This window comes from Lissotriton helveticus, chromosome 3_1 (assembly GCF_964261635.1).
Source record: "Lissotriton helveticus chromosome 3_1, aLisHel1.1, whole genome shotgun sequence".
NCBI lineage: Eukaryota > Metazoa > Chordata > Amphibia > Caudata > Salamandridae > Lissotriton > Lissotriton helveticus.
Window position 1 is genome coordinate 636,352,419 of NC_136061.1, and position 22,597 is coordinate 636,375,015.

The 22,597-nt window shown below is 44.5% G+C and overlaps 1 protein-coding gene across 5 annotated transcripts in view; it reads right to left on the minus strand.

The window, feature by feature from the left end:
• Positions 1–22,597, minus strand: part of COL16A1 (collagen type XVI alpha 1 chain) — a 950,832-nt gene that overhangs the window by 876,417 nt on the left and 51,818 nt on the right. For all 5 annotated transcript variants that reach the window (XM_078680648.1, XM_078680645.1, XM_078680647.1 and 2 more), the window contains exon 2: positions 18,832–18,949. In XM_078680648.1, coding sequence (XP_078536774.1) covers positions 18,832–18,937 — 106 coding nt within the window. In that variant the 5' untranslated portion in view covers positions 18,938–18,949. The remainder of the gene's footprint in view (positions 1–18,831; positions 18,950–22,597) is intronic.

Below are 22,597 nucleotides of genomic sequence, written 5' to 3' on the forward strand. Positions count from 1 at the left end.
AAAGTGCAATGAATGCTGAGGCGTCTTGGCGCTAGATATAGCATGTGCATCATCTGAAAAGGTAAGGGAAAGCATTGCAGCTTATATGGGAGGAAAGAGCCAGGTCTTAAGCATCTTCCTAAAAGAGGATCTATTTGATTGTTGTCTTAGTTCCACTGGCAGTGTATTCCATAATTTCGCTGCCCGATACGAAAGACTTCTCCCACCACACCTAACCTTTTAGTTCCTAGGAACCCAAACCAGCCATGCATTTGTTGATCGTAGATCCCGCCGAGGAACATACCAAGAGAAGAGTTTCTGAAGATCACGCGGCCCTCCTCAAACAGGGCTTTATGAAAGGTTGGTTGCATTGGATGGCAATCCGAAAACTGTATGCATATGGTCCAGTGTATGATCCACAGAGCGTTCCATCAAGGCCGGATCTGGCTGTAAGTACCAAGAAGGCCTCTCAGATCCTTCAATAGGAGGGATGTGGGAGTTCCCAGAATTAGACAGAACAGATGAGGAGGTAAAGTGTTTTCCTTCCTCGCAGCTGAATTGTGGAACTCACTACCCAGTGAGATTAAAGCCATGGAAAACCATTCTCAATTTAGGAAAATCAATAAAACCTGGCTCTTTTCCCTAAATATATGAGTGTGTCCTTTTCATTTGGACTGGCTATCTCAGTACCAAGACGACTTCAGGAAAAGGTGCATTTTAGAAGTGTTTATCAAATCATATCTCTACTCTATATGTTGTGCATGATTGGATAGCATGAATACTATTTCTTGTCAAGATTAAACTCTCTCCAAATGTCTAGTAGTGCACATTCTCCATGATCTCCTTCAGGGTGACCAACATACCTGAATTGCTTTTCAAGTTGGGGTGCCTATCCAATGTACCCCATAAGACACAATTCATATTTCCTGCCCATATTACTGATGCCCCCATGTAAGGCTTACACATTCCCAAGACTTCCTCAAAGAAGTGTTTGTCGTCTATATTTGTGGTGTAACTATTTACAATGCTAATTTCTCTTCTGTGTAATGCCCTGGGCAGTAAATATGATTGCCCCTCCATATTAACTTTTATGTCATCCATTTTAAATAGAATTTATGGAGCTATCCATTTGGTCACTCCCCTGATATACATGTAAATGACTGAAGAAATGAATCTCCTCCAGGTTTTCATACCCTCAGCTTATATAAAGTGTACGTTCTAGAGAAAGGCCAGACGAATCCTGTATCTTTTTAGGTACAAGACGACCCTGTATAGCGTTGTCTAATCTATCAGACCTTTTACATTTAAATTAGGAACTTAATTGTTCCCATTGTGTGATGCGCCTGCCATAGTCTGAGGCCTCTAATTGCTCAACCAGGTCCATGGCTCACTTGATGCTCTGGTGTTGTGGTTAGGTGTGTTTCCATTCCTCTTGGTCTTTTCTGGTTCACCCATTTTCTTGTGCATGTATGACATCCATTTTGAAAATTCCCTCTGACTACTACCCACCCTGCCATTCACCTTCTAACACTAACATGTTGCCTAAGCCCCATAGTGTGCTCACTACATCCCACTCTATTTACTTTTAACATTTCAAACAAGTAAGACTGTACTATGTTCGAATTTCAACTATTAGTTACTCAATTCCTAAGGGGCATCTCCCATGCACCACACCCACTTGGGTAGAGTGGGGTTAGGCCACAGCACCCCAAGTTAACACCCGTCCAGCTGTGCCTACCTAGCATATATTATTATCTCAAAAGAAACTGATGTATTCCAAAGTAGATTGCCTTAGCTCTGATAAACCTAACCAAAGCACTGGCTTTTTTAGTTGTCACTCCTCTACCCTATCTTCTAGTTGCTATGATCATGACTGATTCTCATTCTCTATGTCCAGCAATCTATACCGACTAGTGTAATATCGGATCACCCTCAAGCTGTTTAATGCACATTCTCAGATGGGGAACAGCCTTTACAACGCGGGCATGACCACGCGCTGCCATTACTAGGCTGCTTTTACAACGCAAGTCGTTTCAACGACTTGCGCTGGAGGGCGCTGTTGGCAAAGGAATAGTTTAATTTTCTATTCCAACACCTTCCCTACTGTCAACTTGGGCTGGAGTTGGAATAGAAAATGTAACTATTCCACTATCCAGCCTTTACAGCGCAAGTCGTTGTAACGACTTGCGTTGTAAAAACAGCATTGTAATGGCACGTGTGGTAATAGCCCACGTTGTAGTGACATACATCATTCTCAGATACCATCTCATGGTATTCGTAGCCTCAGTATAAAGACCCTGTTCTTCAATGCTTTAGCGTGCTTTTCAGGTGGTTGATTAGCCACAATAGCTGCAGATCCTTTGACCATTGTAAATAGTACCATCTTATTTTGCTGTATTGATATTGCCTTTTTGTCTCATCTTATGTGACCACTAAAGCGTACTACAGAGCTGCAACAAATGTGAGGTAGCGTGTGCTTTTTCAGAGAGTACAACTGTGGGGGCCAGCAAGACTGGAGATGTGCAGTGGTTCTGGTGACTGATGTGTCCCAATCGGTATTTGCACCACCTTTCAACACTCTGCAAATGGAGACTTTTAATCCTCGATGAGGCCACCAATTGCACAAGACCTACACTCGCATCTGTGGATTCGCAGTGATCAGCTACATGTGTAGAGATCTGGCTTCCCTTCCTGATCACAATGCCTCATTTTTTCAAGGGCCAGCATTTTGATGAATGTTGCTGGTGTTTCCTTGACAGTAAGCACGCTATTACTGCTAAGTAGGTAAGTCGATGGAGCTTGGCCAGGTGTCAGTGAGACCACCCCTCCTGTTGTCTCCCACTGCTGTTGACCTACACAGTCTATTAATCCTGGTGAGTGTCTCAATCCATCACTGTCAAGGCTGGGGCTGTCAGCCAGGCTCCTACAACTCCAGGCCGCGTGTCTTTCTTCCGCTTTAGGCTGGGCAGCCCTTGTCAGCGGTTCCCGCCCACCTCATCACTTCCTACGCGGGGGAGCCATCTTAGCGCTCAATTTTCTCAATGGGCAGCCACTGTCCTTTTCTCAATGTTGTGCTCCTCAATTATTAAACTTTAAAAAAATGTTTTTTATTGGAACTCCTATAGAAAGACCAAATTTGACAGCTCATGTAGAAGTTATGATCCACATAGTACATCAAGGGATATCAACAATGTGGTATATACAGGGTATAACTTTGTGCTCCATTTTTACAGCTTGAACAACAATAAACCCACAACTCTCACTCTCTCACACCCCACCCAGCAGCTAACAAACACCAAATCAATGTCCACGCAGTCCAGTAGAATCTGTGACAACATTAACCCAGCAGAAAGGACCACAATCACTACAGAACAGAGAATATCCGCGCAAATGATACATAATCAGTAAAAAGTAAACATAGTAGTAACTTAAGAATCAACCACCATAGAAATATTCAGGAGAGTGTTAAACTCTTTCACCAGGAGATTCCAGATTTACACCATAGAAAATGTAATCAAACCCACAAGTTTCTCTTCAGGAGTAAACTTTCAGACTGGAGCCTAAGGGGAAGAACCACCCACGGTGTGCCACCAGAAGGGGAGACGTTCTTTTCCAATTTATTGTGATGTTTCGTTTAGCTATAAGCAAGCCAAGCTCAATGTACTTTGTGGAGGATTTGTCTAGTTTGGGTAGAGGAAACAAACCCAGCAAGACAGATTCCATGGAGTTGTCCAAGGAGCGACTGTTCATGCGAGTCAATATCTCATTAACCTTAGCCCAGTAGGGGGCAAATTCTGCTGAAATTGTGTATGGGGGGGTGGGCAGGGCTGGGCGTGGCACTCCCGTACTGAGGAGGGCTCCTGGCCATCATAAATCACGGTGGGCGTGTGCTCATGACAACCGGGAGCCGTCAGAACACCGCCCACTGATTAATTCCCTTTAACAGGTGGGGAATTAATATCGCGTGGGCAGACCAGAACGTTCGGACCGCTCCCAGCCGTCATGAGCACACGCCTTCTGTGACTCATGACGGCCGGGAGCCGTCATGAGCACCCAATGTGTTAAACCATGTGTTACGTGATGATTCATGTGGATATACCAATAATTTACGCAGTTGGTGTCCCACTTGCCAGGGCCCTCTGGTCAGGCCCAAGTAATCTTCCCCATAGGGTGCTGTCCTCTCACCTCTTCCAGGAGGATCCTTAGCGGGTCTCACCTCTGTTCTTCCAGGGGCCTTTCCACTGCGTCCAGATGCACACAATCTTTCCATTCTATGGTAAGAACAGCGTCAGGCCCCGCCGCAGTCCTCTGCTCCAGGACAAGCCCAGGCCTGTGCTCATCATCCCCCAAATGCCTACGTCTGAACCCAACTCAGGCCGGGCAATGGCAAAGGAGCTGGCTGCCACTTTCTTGCCAACTATTTACCCCCAACAATGGTGTTTACAAGTCCCCAGGCTTCCAATCCAAACCCCAAGCTCCATAAGGAGGAGGAGCACCACAGCCAATTCACCACCACCTGCAGCTTTTGAAAATACCCCACACTTTCAGCGCACAGTAGAAGACCTGGAGTGATCCTCTTCATTTCTAGCTGGTCTGCGGGTTTGGGCCATCGGTTTCTTAGGATTAATAGGGATTTAGTCAAAGAGCTCTAGGCAAGCGCATCCGCTGTGATGCTCTACCAAGCCGTGCCCTGATGTTCTATATCCCTTATACCTGTGATGCTCCACACCACTATCATTGGTGGGTTTCACATCTCAAACTCAAAGGAAGTTTTGCTAATGTAACTCAGCCTAAACTTGCAATGCTTTACGTAGCTATCTCCACCCCATCCTGCTTTAGACTTAACATCAGCAGTACTTTAAATGGGCAGGTCCTGTCAGTTACGGAGTACCTGCAATTTATACAGGAGAGGATGTGCATTCGCAGCAACGTTGCAAAACATTTTAATGGTAGAGTACAGGCACTTCTGTGAAACAGGTTTTCTGTGATAGTGAGTACACACACTTCTATGTTTCCAAGCGGAGGTGCTGTTAAATAATTAACACAATCAAAGCTGTACATGATCGAACAACTGTAATACTGTAGAACATCGCGTACGCTTTACTACTAGGAACACAATTACAAATCAGTGATAATTCAAACCCCTAACAGTGATGCCTTCAGCTGCTTCCACCATTGGTACCTTACACACCAGATAGCAGGTGCACTTTACGTCTCTAGCACCAAGGCTTCTCTCCAACTCTGACATAAAAGATGTTTAATAAAACTAACACCAATTATACGTCACAAATGTGAAACCAGATATGCTTTACACCTTCAACACCACAGGTGCTTTAGACTTTTAACTTCAGGGATGCTTTAGATCTCTAGCATTTGCAAGATTTGGATTTGTATCAACAGTGATCCTCTACATCTCTAAGACAGCGACGTTTCACAATCCAACTTTATACACTTTACCCATGTTAACACTGGTGATGACATCTCCCACTAGAACATTTTTCATTCGTAAATAAATCAGAGATGCTGAGCACACAAAGGGTAAGAGGAGTGCCTGTAGAAGGGTGCCATACAGATCCATGTTCAAAGAAAGGAAAGGGTGAACGGAGGAAGGTAAGGCCAGGAAATCCAGCTACTAGACCATACCTGAGCAATCTAGGGTACCTTAGAAAGTGTCAATGAGCTGCTCCTTGAAGAGGCTGATTTTGAATTGGTGTCGGAATTGCAGAATTGATGGTCCCATTCTGATTTGTGGAAACGTAGTTTCAAATTTGTGTATACAGGAAGAATTCTTGACTTCTTTTCCTTGTTGCACTTCTTGATTTTAAGGCTGGGGTCCTTGAATTTGATGGGTAGTCCTTAGATTAGATAGTTAGTCCTCAGATGGTTAGTTTTCAACTGGTCGAATGTTGCACAGATTCATACAACTACATAGGTGATGCAACGTAAGTTGATAGTGCTACAATAGGTTGGTTGGCAGCAAAAGCACTTACGTCAGCGCTGAGGAAATGTGGTGGCAATTCTTGAGTTCACCAGTTAGAACTGTTCTTCCTGTGTTAATTTGCAGGATGGAGGATGTCACTTTCTTCTGTACCCAGAGTTGGTAATTATGCTGCATTGGTCTTCTTTGCAGTCACTAAAGATGTTCATGCAATGAGATCAAGTTGTACATTCTACTCTAGCAAGCGCCCTTAGCAGTCGGGACATGCTCGCCCTCATTGTGTGTCTAAAATGCTTGCCTACCTTGACAAACAGTACCAAAATCTACCAAAATAATATGCAGAGGCTGTTCATTCAAGTCTACTGATCCCTGAAGAAGGCATTCACACACGCAAAACTGTCCTAGAATTGCCACGGAGTCGAATACAAATCTGTTAGCAGATAGGATAAGTAAGGGCTCTAGAAAGAGGACATATTCATAGTGGTACACATAAACTCTGTTTTTTCATAACCTGAAACACCAACACTAGTCAAGTGACATGACCTTCTCTGGTATCTGCTATTAAAAAAAAAAAAACCTTATTCTAAAACCCAACGAAGAACATGTGCAAAAATACCCAGCTCATAAAAGGATATTTCCCACTATGACTGTGGTAGAAATGACCAGGAGTAAGGGAACCCTTCCAAAGAAGAGATGATAGATCGATGGTTGTATGTCAGAATAGCTTATACACAAATAACTTCAGACTTAATATTGTGTCCTGAATACTGTTTACAAAAATATTATCTCACTAGGTGTAATAGTTCAATTATTAACTCCCACGGGGTAATATTTTTGTAAACGATGTTTAGGGCTCAGAATTGATTGCAGATGACTTTATAACAGTGATTTTCTGGTACCACACCCAGATAGCAGATGAGAGAGGGAGACCATCTCCAATGCAGAGGTACATTGCACATTGATGAAGGATCCGTTTTGAAATCAGGTGAACAACACTAAACACCTCCTTCTCTGGTCCCCACAAAAAACATATTTGCCAGGACCCACCAGCACTAAACCCAAAGTTTCCTATGTCATTATCCAAAGTCACATAACCTTTCTTGGTAAACGGAATCTACGATTGGAGATACTCCCACCCCTTTCAAACAAACAAGGACATCATCCTGTAGGAGTGAATAAATCTTCAAAACACGTTGTGACTCAGTCATACAGAGAAAGTTCCTCAAAGTGAGTATCTTCTGGGGTTCAGGGTATAGTCAGAGGAGAATGTATGGCACCAAGGCACAAGTCTCCTGCATTTGTCACAACATTACTCATTAATGGAGGGATACTGTGCTCAATGACATGTGATTATTCTCAGATGGGGTTGCTGGTGCTGAGCAGGCTGAGCTCCTTCTAAAGACAGGGGTACAAGTCTAGATCAGAAGATTTAGGTCATTGCCATAGGCATGTCCATTCATAAAGACGCTAAGCGTTTGAATAAGGATCAGAGTCCTCAGTCATGATTGTGACACGACCTTAGGATATATATCCGTATACAAATGTGTCCTCCTCATTTGTTTCTGCGGCACACTTCCACACTAATGTATATATCCAGGCCACTGTCCTTCTCCAAGGATGAAATCCCTCTCGCCCACCATCCCTAATCTTGTTGATGGTTCATTCAATCAAGGGTTCTTGAGCTACATAAAATGCTATTGTAACACGCGACAGTCAGCCAGCACTTTTAGGGCTCCAGCACCATTACAGCCCTGCAAGGATTTAAAGGGACTCATTCACCCAATGTTCAGGGCACTTGGAGGTGCAGATGCAGACCTCTGTCAATGGGGGCGGGCCTCCTTCCATTGGGCTAAGAACCGCTCTGCACTCCCATAGCACAGGACATTCAGGCAGCACTTTTGGGCCTCAAGCACCTTTCCAGCCCCAAAGATGTTAGGGGACTCATTCCCCAACGTTCAGAGCACCAGGTGGCGCAGGTGCAGATCTCTAAGATAGGGGGCGGGTCCTCCTTCCATACGCTAAGAAGCGATTGGCACTCCCACAGGGCGGGACGCGCAAGGGTCATGCCTGGGCCAAGAGTGCACAAGTCAGCGACAGAAAGAGGCATGACCACTCCCCTTGGCCCTGCGGCTGAACTGTAACAGGACTCTCACTGTGCAAAGGTACTGTTTTATTTTTTAAAGTACAGACCCCGGCCAGGAGCAATCGTCCTTTGCCCTTGCTGTATCTGTTACACTATTACACTTTATGCAGCAGGTGATAACCGGGGTGACCACATTGGGGTCTCTGTATCCTGCTATTGGAAGGGACTTTTGGAACACTCATGGCATGATTCCCACCAAAAGGCGGCCTCTTCTTCTAGGACTATAAACTCGGACATTGGATTAGGTATAGCCCCTATAGTACATTTAAGAGCGGGCTTTGTTGCCTACCGGGGGACTGCCATTCCCTTCCATATATTTGTTTATTCTATATGTCTTGGGGTCGCGGGGACTGATTAGTCAAACTGTACTCCTCACAATAAGCAACCAAAAGCTAAGATGGGAAAGAGGAAGGCAATGGATAGCCACCCAGCTTGTACACTCCCGGCCAAGGCCCCTTCCATTGACAGAATGTTGCACAGAGCCATCGGGGTCATCAGTACAGAGATTGCACTCACTGAACGGCGACTGTCATTACAGTCAGAGACTGTAGCAGAGCTAAGGTCCTACCAAGACACATTTCCCCCGCCCACATCTGATCCCGCACCTATGCCATTACATACTCCCCCAGGAGCAAGTGAAACTGAACCTATGTACACCAGTGAGTCATGCCCGATTAATGCAGACGAACATAAAGGGAGAGCCAAGAAAAATAGACAGCCCGTAGGCTACAGAAACAAAGTTGCTCTTTCTTCCCTGACTTTACCCAGGCACACCAAAGAAGAAAGTTGCTTGACACATCACCCACAATGTTCAGCAAAGGGGGGGAAGGGTCCGAATGCTATAGGGAATTCATGGAAGACTTCTTATGCAAGGTTAAGGGGCTTATAGCAGAGCACCTAACTCTATTCTGCGTCCATCTATTAGCCAGTGACAAGGAATTGGCTGATAGTAGAAAGGCGATGGGACAGCCAGCTTCAATCATCCACGTTGCAACCAGGGAGCCTAGAATCATGCAGGGATCCACGGTTAAGGAGCTTCCCATAATGTGTGCCCAGGGCCTGCCCCCACCCTCCCCCCCACCCACAATTCATTGTGCTCTGAGAAAAGAGTACTTGTCGAATCCCCTACTTGATGACAGGGGAGGCATGGTCCAGAGGCCCATAATTCCAATCACCCTGTATATCCAAGCAGCCTAGGTTGCAACAAGGAAGAACATGCTGCTGATAAAGGGCCCCATCCTACCAACCCCAGGGGGACCCCTAAGTAGCCAGCTATAATTTTCCCTCCGGCATCAAGTCTATATATAGTAGTACTAACCAAAGCACCCCGCCTGAGGTCTAAGTGAAACATATCATGTGCTTTACAACAAAGCCCTGGGGATGGTTAGTGTGGTTCAGAGGTTTCTTCCTTGCCCAATCCAATTACTTTTTGCATACCAGAAGAGTGGCGTGGATTGGGCCAGAGAGGGTGGACCGAGATGGTGAATGAGTCATCATAAATTTCAGATCACCACCTTTGGTTTACCGTGTTTTACTTGGTGACACCAGTAATAAACCAGAAGGGACCCGCATAGAGACCCATCCCTTGGGCTATTTTTATCACTTCCTCGGCGGCCAACACCCTAAAACTCATTGTCACATACAAGGTGAGTACACAGCACCTACACCACCTATGCTTCGCCCTTACCAGAGGAGGTATAATGACACCTTTTTAATACCAACATATAACCGTTTTGACAGTCTGGAAGGGGTAGATTGACTGTCAGATGACAGGCAGTGGAGCCTCCCAGGCTCCAACGGCTTGGGATCTGAAGTGCGTGGCTGCATCTTTTCTAAAGATGACTGAGGATCCAGTAGGGTCACTGTTCACCATACTAATAATAGGGGTGACCAAGTTCAACAATGGTAGGGTGAGAGTGGGTCCTTCCTTGATATGGGAAAGCTCACGAACCAAGATCAGTGCCAAAACAGAGGAAATAATTACCTAATAGCATATTTCACATTGGTAGAGCAGCAGCCTGACAAAAATGTGGGCCACAATATACCCAGTGTGGGTTGTAGTGTAAGTCAAGATGGTACGAAAACTAAGGAGGGCTCCATCGTGATTGATACCACAACTTATAATGCAGGTATTGAGTGGGTGTTGCTCCCGTCCATACAAAATTAAAGAGTTAACGCAGAGGGTGGGGATACCGGTGCTGCTCTGGGGCTCAAGACTAAGCTAATTGCATGGAATTTAGCAGGTCTGGCTTCCAAACAAGGTTGCTCAGAGTGGTGAGAGTCAATCGACCAGTTTTACTTTTGTTTATTTCAAGAGACATGGTCCCTGCAACCCCACCACTATGTAGGCTACATTAACTTCTCAAAGGAAGTCGTACCAGCTGGTAAGGGAAGGCCCTCGGGGGACTAACCATCTGGGACAACAATGTTAGGTGGGTTGAGAGAGAGCCAAGTGGATTTTGCAGACAGGGAAATAGCATTTACAACGCTGGCTTAACCATGTGTGCCATTTCAACTCAAGAGGAGCAACGCTTGCCTTAATCACCAACTTGGAGAGGAGTTGGCCTAACGGCTAGGGCGGTCGAACTAAAATCTGGGAAATCGGGTTCGAGTCTTAGCAAGGACAATCAACATTCTGCGATTCTGGGCAAATCACTTAATCTCTTTATGCCTAACAAAAATGTATGTGTCCTCATGTAACGTACGTGGTGCTCGTGTAAAGCGCTCTGATACCCAATACTTTCGGGTCAAGTCCGAGCGAAATAAAACTTTGGTAAAAAAAAAAAGCACGCATATACCTTACCCTCGCATATGTGTGGTTAAGGCAGTCAGCGCTCTAGATGCAGAGCGGAAAGGCTGGGAGAGGAACAGGATCGGGACAAGAAGGACTGGGACACGGCTTGGTAAGTAGGGCTGTCGGGTGTGGAATGGGGTTGGGGTTGTTTTTAGTGCTGGGGGCTGGTTTTAAGTGCTCAGGATGAGGGGCTGGGGCCGTGTAAATTTAAGGCTGGGAGAAAGGGCCAGTTTCCGGGGCTGGGGCCAGTTTTAGGATTCATAGAGTGGGGGCTGGGGTCGGGGTAGGTTTTTGGGCTCAGGACCGGGTTTTAGGGCTCAGGTTGAATGGTCGGGGTAGTTTTAGGGCTGGGGTGGGTAGATCGCTGGGCTGTGCACCAGGTGTTAGGGCTTCTGGGGTGTGATACACATATGCCTTTCCCAATATGTCTTTAAAACACAATTTATTGTGAAGGCATGCGTGGTAAAGGCATGCATGATAAAGACGCGGTCATTGTTAAGATCTTGTTGTTAAGGCATGCGTAGTTTAAGGAGTCGTTGTTCCATCATACAACCCCCCAGACATATGTTGTGTTTGCCTAACAGGTCTGTAGGGTGAAACTTACTATCTCTACAATGTTTACTGCAGGTCTGCTGGAAGCAACAAGGAACCAGCTGTTTTAAAGCATCTCAATGAACCTTAAGCCTCAATGCCAATTAATGTGAGGAAAGCCATGCAGGGTGACTTTATTTGCCAATTTGAACCATTGAGTGTAGAGCTTCTTTCTCTCTCGACTGATATGGATGATTTATGGCTAGTTCCAACCCTGGTGATTGCCCATCAAGAAATCGACATCAACTGCAATTAAAATGATGCACTTATTCTAAACTAAGGGCTATGAACTTGTAATGGTAGAACCAGCTCTGAAAGGGCAGGGTCCCACCATTTCACCAGTATTAACGTTACTAGCCTAAATTACTATATTTTGCTGGACCTTAAGTTATGGCCACACCTGGAGGACATGATAGTTATGTCACACCAGGATAGTGACCATTATGCCTTGGCTCTTAAGCTTATCTTAAATATTAAAGGACATTTTGATAACACAGGAGAGCCACTATAAAGAAGACTGAGAGTTACCAGCAATAGACGCAGGGTAAAATGGAGCAGCATGGAGAACACACATAAGACCATTAGCCAGATCTATGGCTTGGTGGCTGATAGCATGGAGGGGATGGTGTCTCTGCCCTTGACAGGGGTTCCTGGAGGACAGCTGAGTCTAATTTCCAAGATACCCAAAGGGATGTATGATAAATTGATAAACCCTTTCTGTGTTGAGGCCGGGTCAAAGGTCTAGAAGAAGCGTCCATTGACTGGGTAAAATCCATTTTGCAGAGATGCCAATAGCAATCTGTTTGCAGTCATAAAAACACAAGATAGAACCTGATCCAAGCAGCAAGGAGCGCTCACAAAAGGCTCTCTACACTGCTAAAAGGGATTGGGAGATGGGAAGGTTGGAGAGCCTCTGAGCAGGTGCCAAGCACAAAGATCACCATGTCTTTTGGAATCTATTGTCCTCTGGCAGCAGGGAAGGGTTCAGTTCATCGAAACCAACATCTCAGCCAATGACTGGGCATCCCACTTTTCCAGACTGTATGTGCAGCCAGAGGTACTGACTGCTGCTTCTAGTGACCTTACAAGACAGGGGGCTCTAGGACAATCAATGAGTACACGAGAGGCAGAAGAAGGTATTAAGGAGATCCCGACTGACATCCTTGCCCCTGGTCCCGACTACAATGATCTCAAACGTTTAGTCCAGGAAATATCTATAGCCATTAAGGCCATCATATCCTATAAAGTACAGGGATTGGATACAATCCATGGGAATCTATTTAAGAGTAAGACTGACATATGGAGTGCCTACTTTTCAACTCTGTTTACCGCCTAATTGAACGGGGCACCATTGTCTTCGACATGGGCTAGGGCTGAAATGATTCCCTTATATAAAAAGCGTTCCAGTGAAATGCCAGCCAACTACAGACCCATACGTCTGCTTGATAGCTCACACAAGCTATTTAGTAGAGTTATACTTGATAGACTACATAAATGGCTGGCAGAAAATAATACTATGTCCCCTTCGCAAGCAGGCTTTCAGCACACCACAAGCACGATTGGACAGGTATTTTGGCTCCTGATATTATACTGACAAGTGCTCACTCTAGGGGGGGCAGTCGCCTGTATGTTGGATTTGTGGATCTCCATTCCGCTTTTAATTTAGTACCCAGGCCGACCCTTTGGCGGGTCTTTCAAGTGATGGAGTTTCCTAGTTACCTATGAGATATTATTGTGAGAATACATAATAAAACCTATGCGCAGGCCAGGTGCGGTCAGGCTAGTGAGTTGACAGAGCTGTCCCTGTAAGGAAGGGAAAAGGAAGGGGTGCGTACTTGCCTACATCTTATTCTCACTCTACATCAATGGTCTATTTCATTTCTTCTAACAGAGTGATAACGACACTCCAACGTTGGCGAACAAGAGGATCCCGGCTCTCATGTTTGCCAATGACACCCTTTTCCTCTCTAAGTCTCCCATGAGCCTGCAAAAGCTCCTGGATTGCTCCAATAAATTCTGTATAGATTGGGCCTAGAAGTTAATGAGGTTTGGAAAAGTATATGATATTCAATTCGGGGCATTCAACCAGGGCTAATCAGACATTAGCATGTACTCCTCTTGAGAGAGTCCATACTTTTTCCTATCAGGGCATTACATTAACCAAACATCTGGGGTGGCAGGCACACATTACGCAAAGCAGGTTAACATTTGAACAAGTTCTAGGAGGCATGATCAAGCTGACACACAACTCTCCGTTTCGACCTGCACAGCTCTCCCTGCAGGCAAACCAACACCAAGACCTGGAGTCAGCTACCTATGGAGCAGAGCTGTGGACTCATATAGATGCTTCTACCTTAGAATCAGTGGAGAATTGATTCATGCATCCATTGGTTAGTCCAGTTTAGTACTCCAATACTCCCCCTTAGACTTGATCTTGGAGTGAGAGCTCTATCAACTAAAACAGGTCTAATTCCAATTTTCTACTGTAGGAGGATCTGGACTACCCTAGAGTTCCAACCATAATGTGAAAGCCTACAAGAAATACTTAGTCTTGTTGGCTCCTGTAACATACCCTGGATCAAGTATATGAAAGCCACCCTGGGACAGATCAGGTTGGCAAAGTCGATACCCAAGTCCAACATTAAATCAGCCTATTTGCAGTTCCTGAGATTCCCTAATATACTCCCGGCAAGAGGAGGTACATTGACTGATGCTTTTCTTATAATTAAACACTCCTATGTTGGAGAAAATGTTCTGGATGACATAGAGCCCCCCTTAGCTAGGGGTTTATGGAGAAGTGTGGCTCACTGGTTAGAGGAGGCAGACCTGCAAGCAAAGGTCAGCCCGGGACCAGGGTTCAATTCCCGGCTCGGCGGGGTCTTGAGTCCTAAAAAAATGTCCATGGACTCGACAATTCTCGCTCCGGTGCCTACTCGATTCACGGGTTTACACTCTGCGACTCTGGGCAATAGCTTGCTTAATCTCCACAACAGCCCCTCGCGGCGGGATGCTTGGCTTTCACCTTGCGGATACCCTGCCGGGGTTATCTCACAGGGGAATACCAGGACGGGTTCCCTAAACAAGCGCTTAGAAACCGCTTGGTGATTTGCGCTATATAAATTCCTGTACATTTACATTTATACTTGCTATTTCGCTACAGGGCTCTACCCCTTCCCTCTTTTACAGCAAAGTGGGTTAAAAACGAGAGAGAGGACGGTCGTGGAGCCCGGCTTGTTGTGCCCCTGAAGCGACCCTAGAACATGTATTGTTTTTTTCCCGGCCTACAAGATCGGCAGGCGCTACTGGATACTTCCACTGTGTAAGACCGTGGGCATCAGAGAGTATAATGTTGCACCTAGGATGTTAAAAACAGATTCGAGCTAGCCACTGATTCACGCGCTCATTCAATTTTTGATGGCTATGTGGATAGGTAGGGCAAAGATATGTGCCTCCCTTGAGAACCAAACCAACCCTACTGTCCCAACTTGTGAGATATAATAAGCATAATTTGTATACTCATTGTTAATTAGTTTTTAGATGACTAAGAAGTTGATTGGCTTTATCTTCCTTTTTTTGAGTATATTGACTAAATGAAAAAATATTTAAAACATTTTTTTTCTGCATACAAGACTATTGTTTAAAGGCTGTTTTTAAACCATGAGTTTTTGCCTCGTGTTTTTATTGCGTGTATCAAGTTAATTGATGTGGTTTGATCCAGTCCTAATGAAGACCTCATTAAAATAATTCCTCCTAATAATTTCTGGGTCTTTTTAAAAACAAGGGTCAACATATCTGATCCTCATGATTAAGACAGTCAGTATGAAATGAATTATAGATTTTTGTCCCACATATAGTGACCACATTTAAGATTCAATTTCTTTAAATATGTTCATTTTCTTCTTGGAGCCCTATCGCACAGTGATGGCCTAAAAGTCACAAGTGTTCAAATCTCATGTTTTAATAAGTGTTTATCAAACCTTTGACAAAACTCTTTGTGGCAATATCAATTGCGTTTTCCAAAATTATGAAATGGTGGTTAATAAATACCCTAGATATGAGAAATATGTCCACATGTCATTATTGTAAATAATTATATTATCTATAGCTGATTGGAGCATCCATATCTTATGTTTCCATTGTGTCCGCAGCAACGATTCTTAGAAAGAATAGCCGATCTCATGGGTATAAATACTGATTACTACAGACGTTTTCTGTGAGGATGCACATCTTCAATAAAATCTGCTCCCCTCTCTTAGGCATGGACTGTTTCTCAGGTTCACCTGTATAATATGGCATACGTTTCTTTCCCAAAAGTATGTTTGTGCAAGCAAAGGGTTCTTGACAAACTGGCAGGAATAGCTCTATTAGATGATTCACAATAGTCACTGGTCTGGGGTAATCTCACTCCACTTTGGTAGAAACTCTGATATCTGTCTCACTGGCCGCCATTGTGCTTTTTAAGTAGGGCTTTAGCAGTTTTGATGCAGTCATTGTGGAACAGGAAGATGGTGACCTCTTGATGGTGTCCTCTGGCTGAGCATCTACATCTATTTGGCTGAAATAACTGTGTTGCAGGGAAAGGTGAGAAAACTGGCAGGGTCGGTAGTAGGTAACTTGACAGTAGCTGCACAAACTCCACCATTTTAGGTAGAACTAGCAGAAGATTTCAGTCGTAAAACCCTTGCAGCTATACTTTGATCATATTCCTCTAACAGCCCCTCAGCATTGTTTTTACCAAATAAAGACCCACCATGGAAACCCATGTTCATCATGTAAGCATGCGTATCACAGTGGGCGTGCATATCAGTAGGGTTAAACCGAGAAACAAATTGGCCATGGATGAAAATGATAAGTTGCCATAATCAAAACCTGCGATTGAAGACTTTTTATTGTGGATCCTGGGTGTTTCGCTCTGTGAAAAATGTATGCCATGTGGTGCATATTACAGCATGCTAGAAGGCTTGGCCAACCTAAAAGGGGCCGAGAGTATTGAGACAAAGAGAGAGAAAGAGAGAAAGGGAGAGGCTATGAGAGAAAAAGGGAGAGAAAATGCATTACAGTGACTGCTGTACTGATCTGCTTCAGTATATACAGTAACACGAGCCCGGCTGGTGCTGCCCTATTGTAAGATAGGCCTCCCCAAGCCTGCATACATCTTGAGAACCCAGTGGAGCACATCCACATATGCATTCTGAAGACTAGCTCATTGACCTGTCTACCATGTTTACTGTATTCAAGAAAGTTCACACGCATTCCTTTGAGGCCTTCATGTTTGTCTGGGGCTATCAGAATTTGACCCAAAAAGAGTGATAAAGGAAGCAGTGCCTCGGGTGTAAAAACCTTTCCTACTGTACTTTACTTATCTGAGAAGTATCCAGATACTTTGTTCATCCTTTTTTTAAATCATAACTCTAAGCGGTATAATTGGAATAACAAAGCTAGTGATGCCAGGACTGATTGCAGAGCTTCCTACACTGTATAGCAAACATCTAAAGTCCGTTTTGTGGAAAAGTGGATTAAAGATATCTGGTATGACTGTAAGTGTATTAACTCTGACATCAGTGTTTCCAGACTAAAGGTTTTAATTTCTCCAAAGGAAGGTCTTGGACAGGAGCAAAAGCTGCCAGCTTCATCACTGATTAACCCCAAGTTGCTAGTGCTGATGAAACAGCAAGCAGGGTCACTCCATATGTTTCTGATCTTGCTTATAAATGAAACATATAGATAATAGTATGTTTTAAAGCTTTGAGTCGATAAAAACGGGCCAGCACTAGGAGGCCAAAAAAGTAACAGCTTTCATTGGACACCAGAATCCGTTCTGAGGAGTATTATGAGTTAGTCTTGTCAGTTAAAAGGACGGTGGTCCTCTCCCTCTATGGTGACATGCTTCATCTCAACTGAGTGAGGTGGTGGTGTGGGAAACAGGCCTCCACTGAGGGGAGATCTTGAGGTGTTAGTCAGACAGGAGTTGAGTCCTCCATAGCGGTATGTGTGAGCGTGTCAACAAAAAGGAGTATGAGTACACAGGGAAAAGACTGTTAAAATTACCTCCTGGTGAACCTGTAGTATTTTATTCTTGTCCCCAGCAGGTAGAGTTTAGAAATTGGCTGTACTTGGACCCAAATCATGTGGTGAACATGTTTCTGCCTGAACAAGACCCTCAATAGAAGTACCGATGCATTCATCAGGACCAAAATCCACTCTGCTTATATTTAAAAGAAATAAAGATAACCAAACACCTTGGAAATCAATGGAAATACAGGACCACTAACTTGACGAACTGAGGTCTGCATCACGTCACGTGCCATCTATCACATGGTGTTCCCATGAACAAAGAAAACAGTGGCAGAATCCCCACCCAGGATAGGTCATAGCTTCCACTACTGTGACTCAATGGTCTTACGCCATATAGGCCACCAGGCCAGTGGCGTCTGAACGTAGAGTTTGGAGTGGGGGCACCAGCTGAGGCTCAGCATTCGGAAACCTAAAAGTTCCCAGACCTGTAAATGATGTGGGCAACTTCCTGTTTGTTGGTGTGGCAGCCCACTGAGTCAGGCAGGACTCCCGCTCTGTCAAACCCTGAATGCCAACCTCAACACTGTAGCAGTGCGTTTATGTTGCTGGAATAGTTATGTAAACTGGTGTATCAAGTAATATAAATTCTCTGCTTGTACACTGAGGACTACTATCATTATTTTGTGAACTGGGAAGTATGGTCCACGATTTACATAGCGTTTTATATGTGACTAACTGATAAATACTTCAGGGTTAATGGGAACTTACGGTGGAGGGAAAAACCAGTTCTCTTTCCAGCAATAAGAAGTATAAAGAAAAAATCAAACTACCCAATGTAGAGAACATATATGTCTGGACATAATTTACATGTGCCGGTAGTAGGTATGCTCCATCCCAGTATTCCAGAATGAGTAAGTCCCTGAAGCTACCACGGGCAGGCACAAACAGGTAATGCAGTTCTTGAGTACATAGTTATAAAGTTCTACACTCGACAGAAAATGTGTTACTTTTAGATGTGCAATATTTCTGTATTCCTCAAAAGTAATGTGTGTCATGAAAATCAGACTTTGAGAAGGCAAGACTTGTGGAGGTTTGGCCTCCACAAAGTTTCCAGTTGCTCTCTAGAGACCTGGGGTTAGGATAATCGTTATTACAGACTAAACAGAGATAATTCAATCTCCGTCAGATGTAGTTAAATATTTCCACCGAGCTTTTCCATGTGTAACTTTTTTCATGTGCTGATGTGGCATTCTCTTAAAACATTTTTAGTCTGCAATATCTCAGGGGTAACATGAATGTGAATTGAATTTCCTACCACTGCTGTAGGTTGTGAAGAAAAAAGAATAAAGCAGAGATTGACAAGAGTCCTACCTGTTCGCAGTGTCTGAAGCGTGCCACCATGACTGGATCCAAGCACACACACCAGCAAAGACCAAAAGAGCCACATGGCGTTTGGAGAGGTCTCGGCCCCTAACATCTGCCACTCCAACTGAAAAGGAAGTGCAGCAAAACTTGTAAAGGCAACATACACAATGAGCACAAACATGGCTCTTAGTGAAAGAGATCCACAATAACTTATATTTGGACACCATCAGCCAGCAATAAGTACATGCATCTGTATGCCATGAAACTGAGCCTAGTTGTCATAGTTGATAAAAACAATTCACTTGTCAACTCCAATATTGTAAAAAACAATCAAACTCATTCATAAGCAAAGTGACAATTTGATGGACCAAGACATCCATATAGCCATCCAACCAGTTTCCACGCATTTAACCATCCTGTACCACCATCTTCCTTCTACATGCATCTAGTCTAATTCTACTCACCAATCTCCTCTATATTTTCAGCCTTATCAACCACCCATTTCACCATTCTATGTTCCATAAAACATGTCTTTCTCTCTCACCAAAAGCCAAATAATCCCTATCACTCAGTAGTGGCTCCTTCTCTAATTTCACTGCCTCTGTTGCTAAATCGACAATCTCTCTAACGAGAAAGCAACCCATTACCACACTCTACACTCGTACATAAATCCTTCACCATACTCTCTACACCCATTACAATCCCTAATCCTACTCTTCAACAATCAATTACACCGCACACCACCCATTCAACAATCCAGCACAACAGTCTCCAACCAATTAACAGCCTTATTTCACTATCCAGCAATCTCTCACCTCTCTCTAATTGTACAATAATCCTTCAATCCATTCTTCAGCCACCCAGCAATCTCTTATCCTATCTTCCAACCATCTGACAGGATCCCCTCTTTTTTGTTCATTTTGTTGACAACGAAAAATGCAACATTACCGACATTAGATTGACATCCGAGGTCTAAGCACATGGTATCCACTGAGACAAGCAGATTAATTTCATCAGTACCACTTTAGTACATATCAGTTAAAATGCATTCCATAGTAATGTCCGGACCTCTCCTGATCGTTGGAAATCACTGCAGTGCCAATCACTCAACCCTGGGTCTCTTGCGATACATATAAGATGGTAGTGGGCCCCTACAAACTTAATGGTGAAATGCAGGATATATGGTTTCATTATGTAACTCCCATAGCACATTAGAAAATGTTATGGGCCAGATGTAGGTAATTCATATTTACCGACTCTTAAATACCGAATTTTACCGATTCGGTATTTAAGAGTCGGTAAATATGAAGGGGGGAGATGTAGGTATTATAGAATCTGTAAATACCGAATCTTTAAGATTCGGTATTTACCGATTCTGTAAATACCGGATCGGTATTGCCCATTGATTCCTATGGGCCTTGAAGCCCATAGGAATCAATGGGCAATACCGATTCTGTAATTACAGAATCTGTAAATACCGATTTTAGCAAGGGTGCAGGGGGTGTCACTTTGACGGGCATGTTTGCCATGTGGCAGACAGACATGCCCTAAGGGCACGTCTGTCTGTCACATGGCACAGGTGTGCATGCACACATGTGCATGCACACCTGGATTCGGTATTTTACCACCCAATTGGATTGGGTGGTAAAATACCGAATCTGTAAGGCCATAAGGACTCTGAAGAGTCCCACCTACATGCCGAAGTTACCGAATCGGTAAAATTACCGATTCGGTATATTACCGATTCGGTAAATTTACAGATTCGGTAAATGAAGCCCCCTACATAACGAAAACCCATTTACCGGTCGGTAAATGGCTCCTACATCTGGCCCTATGTCTCATAACCAACAACTTGCTTTGGGTGCAGCTTTGCTCAACCAGGAGATCCCTATCCATAGGGAAATGTGGAAAGCCTACTTTGTCCGCAGAACCCAACCTGTTAGACCTAGCAACATTGGCGTGGGTCTCCCCTGCATTTTTTGCCTTTTCCTCCTGTGTTTTTGTTGGGTGTTGGACTCTGTTTTGCTGGTCTAGATGCTGTGGGCACTTTGCCACTTCTGTTCAGAGCCAAAGGGCAAGTGCTCCCTTAGTAAACTGTTGTTATGGATTGGTGTTTCATTGATTGGCTGATTTCATTTACTAATCAGTCCCTAGTACAGACGACCTGGTGTGCTCAGGGCCTGTAAATCAAATACTGCTAGTGGGCTTGCAGCACTGATTTTGCCACCCACATAAGCAGCTTATAAATGTAACTCTGGCCTGCCATTGCAAAACCTGTGTGCTGTCTGGTGCTGCCATGTCGACAAATGCACCAACTTGCCAGGCCCTAACCTTCCCTTTTCTTACAAGCCAGACACCCTTAAGGTAGGTCCAAGGTGCCCCTGTGGGCAGGGTGCAGAGTATATTAAAGGTAGAACATGCCCAGGTGTGTGTAGCATTTCTTGATAGTGAATTAACTCCAATTTAATTTTTCACTATAGCAAGGCTACCTGTTCCCATAGGACAGGAATGGGAGTTTGTTTATAACATCGTATAAACATAACTACCCCAGGGAACAAGGTAGGAAAATAAAGTTTAGTATGCCTGAACTCAGAATGTTAAAATGCATCTTTTAGTGAGGGCGATTTTTACATTCTGTGTTTGAAAATACAACTCTTAGAAAGTAGGTATTTTCTTGCTGAGCCATCAAGTATGCCTCTGCTAGGTTTGTGTATTGCATGTCTGGCTTTTGAATGACTTGGGCTGGGGAGGAGCAGTGGCTCTGGAGAGCCTGATGAGTCAGAGCTGGGCTGAATGGACCTGGGCTGCATTTAGAGTGGGGGAGGAGATTTTCTTTCACTGAATGGGCCTGGTCTGCCTTCCACAATGCCGTCTCCACCTCCTGCCAGGAAGCTGCACCAGTGAGGACAGTACTGGTTTTGGCTGGGTACAGACACTCTCTGCCTTCAGAACAAAGACTTTTTGTGTATAAAAAGAGAGGCCCTGACCCCAGACTTTTAGATCACTTCTGGGAAATCAAGAGGAACCTTTGCCATGGAGAAGAGCTGGAGAAGCTGAGGAGGAATACTGCCCCTGTGCTGTTTGCTGTCTGGGTTGGCCTACAGAGGCTACTTGCTGCCAAGGAAAGGAGAAAAGGACTTTGTTGTTTGCTTTGTCACTTGCTTGAGGAAAATATCTCCAAGGGCTTGAAACTGAGCTTGCCTGCTGTTTTGAAGTCTCAGGGAGACAAAAAGCTCCCCTCAATTTTCTTGCTGGGATTTCTAACCTGCAAAGAGATGTGCCTGCTGTTGTTTTGGACCTCTAGAGAAAGTTTTCCGGTGGAGCTGGAAAAGTAACGCACCTTCGAAGAAGCGAGATGCATCCGCACCTGTTTCTGATGCATCGCCGTAGAAATTGTCGCAGCGCCTGCCGAGGCTCGAGAAATCCCTGCACACTTCATCGAGTGCACCGATCTCCGAAGTCCGAGATCATCGCACTGACTTTGACTAAAGGCCTGCTGTGCGGCTGCAAGAATGCACGCACCTCTCCGGATCGTCACATTGCATTGAGGCGCCAAGTTTGTCGCATCATTGGGGGATGCAGTAAGGATCCAAGGCATCACCTCCCCCCGAGCAAGGAACCAATGCATCACCGTCCCTGAGTGTAAGGAACCGACGCATCACCTTCCCTGCGCCCCGTTTTGTTTGTTTGTGTGACACATCTCAGGTACTTTGTGAGAAAAGTGTTGCATCTGCAATTTGCTTTGAACTGAACTATTTCTACCATCTGAAAG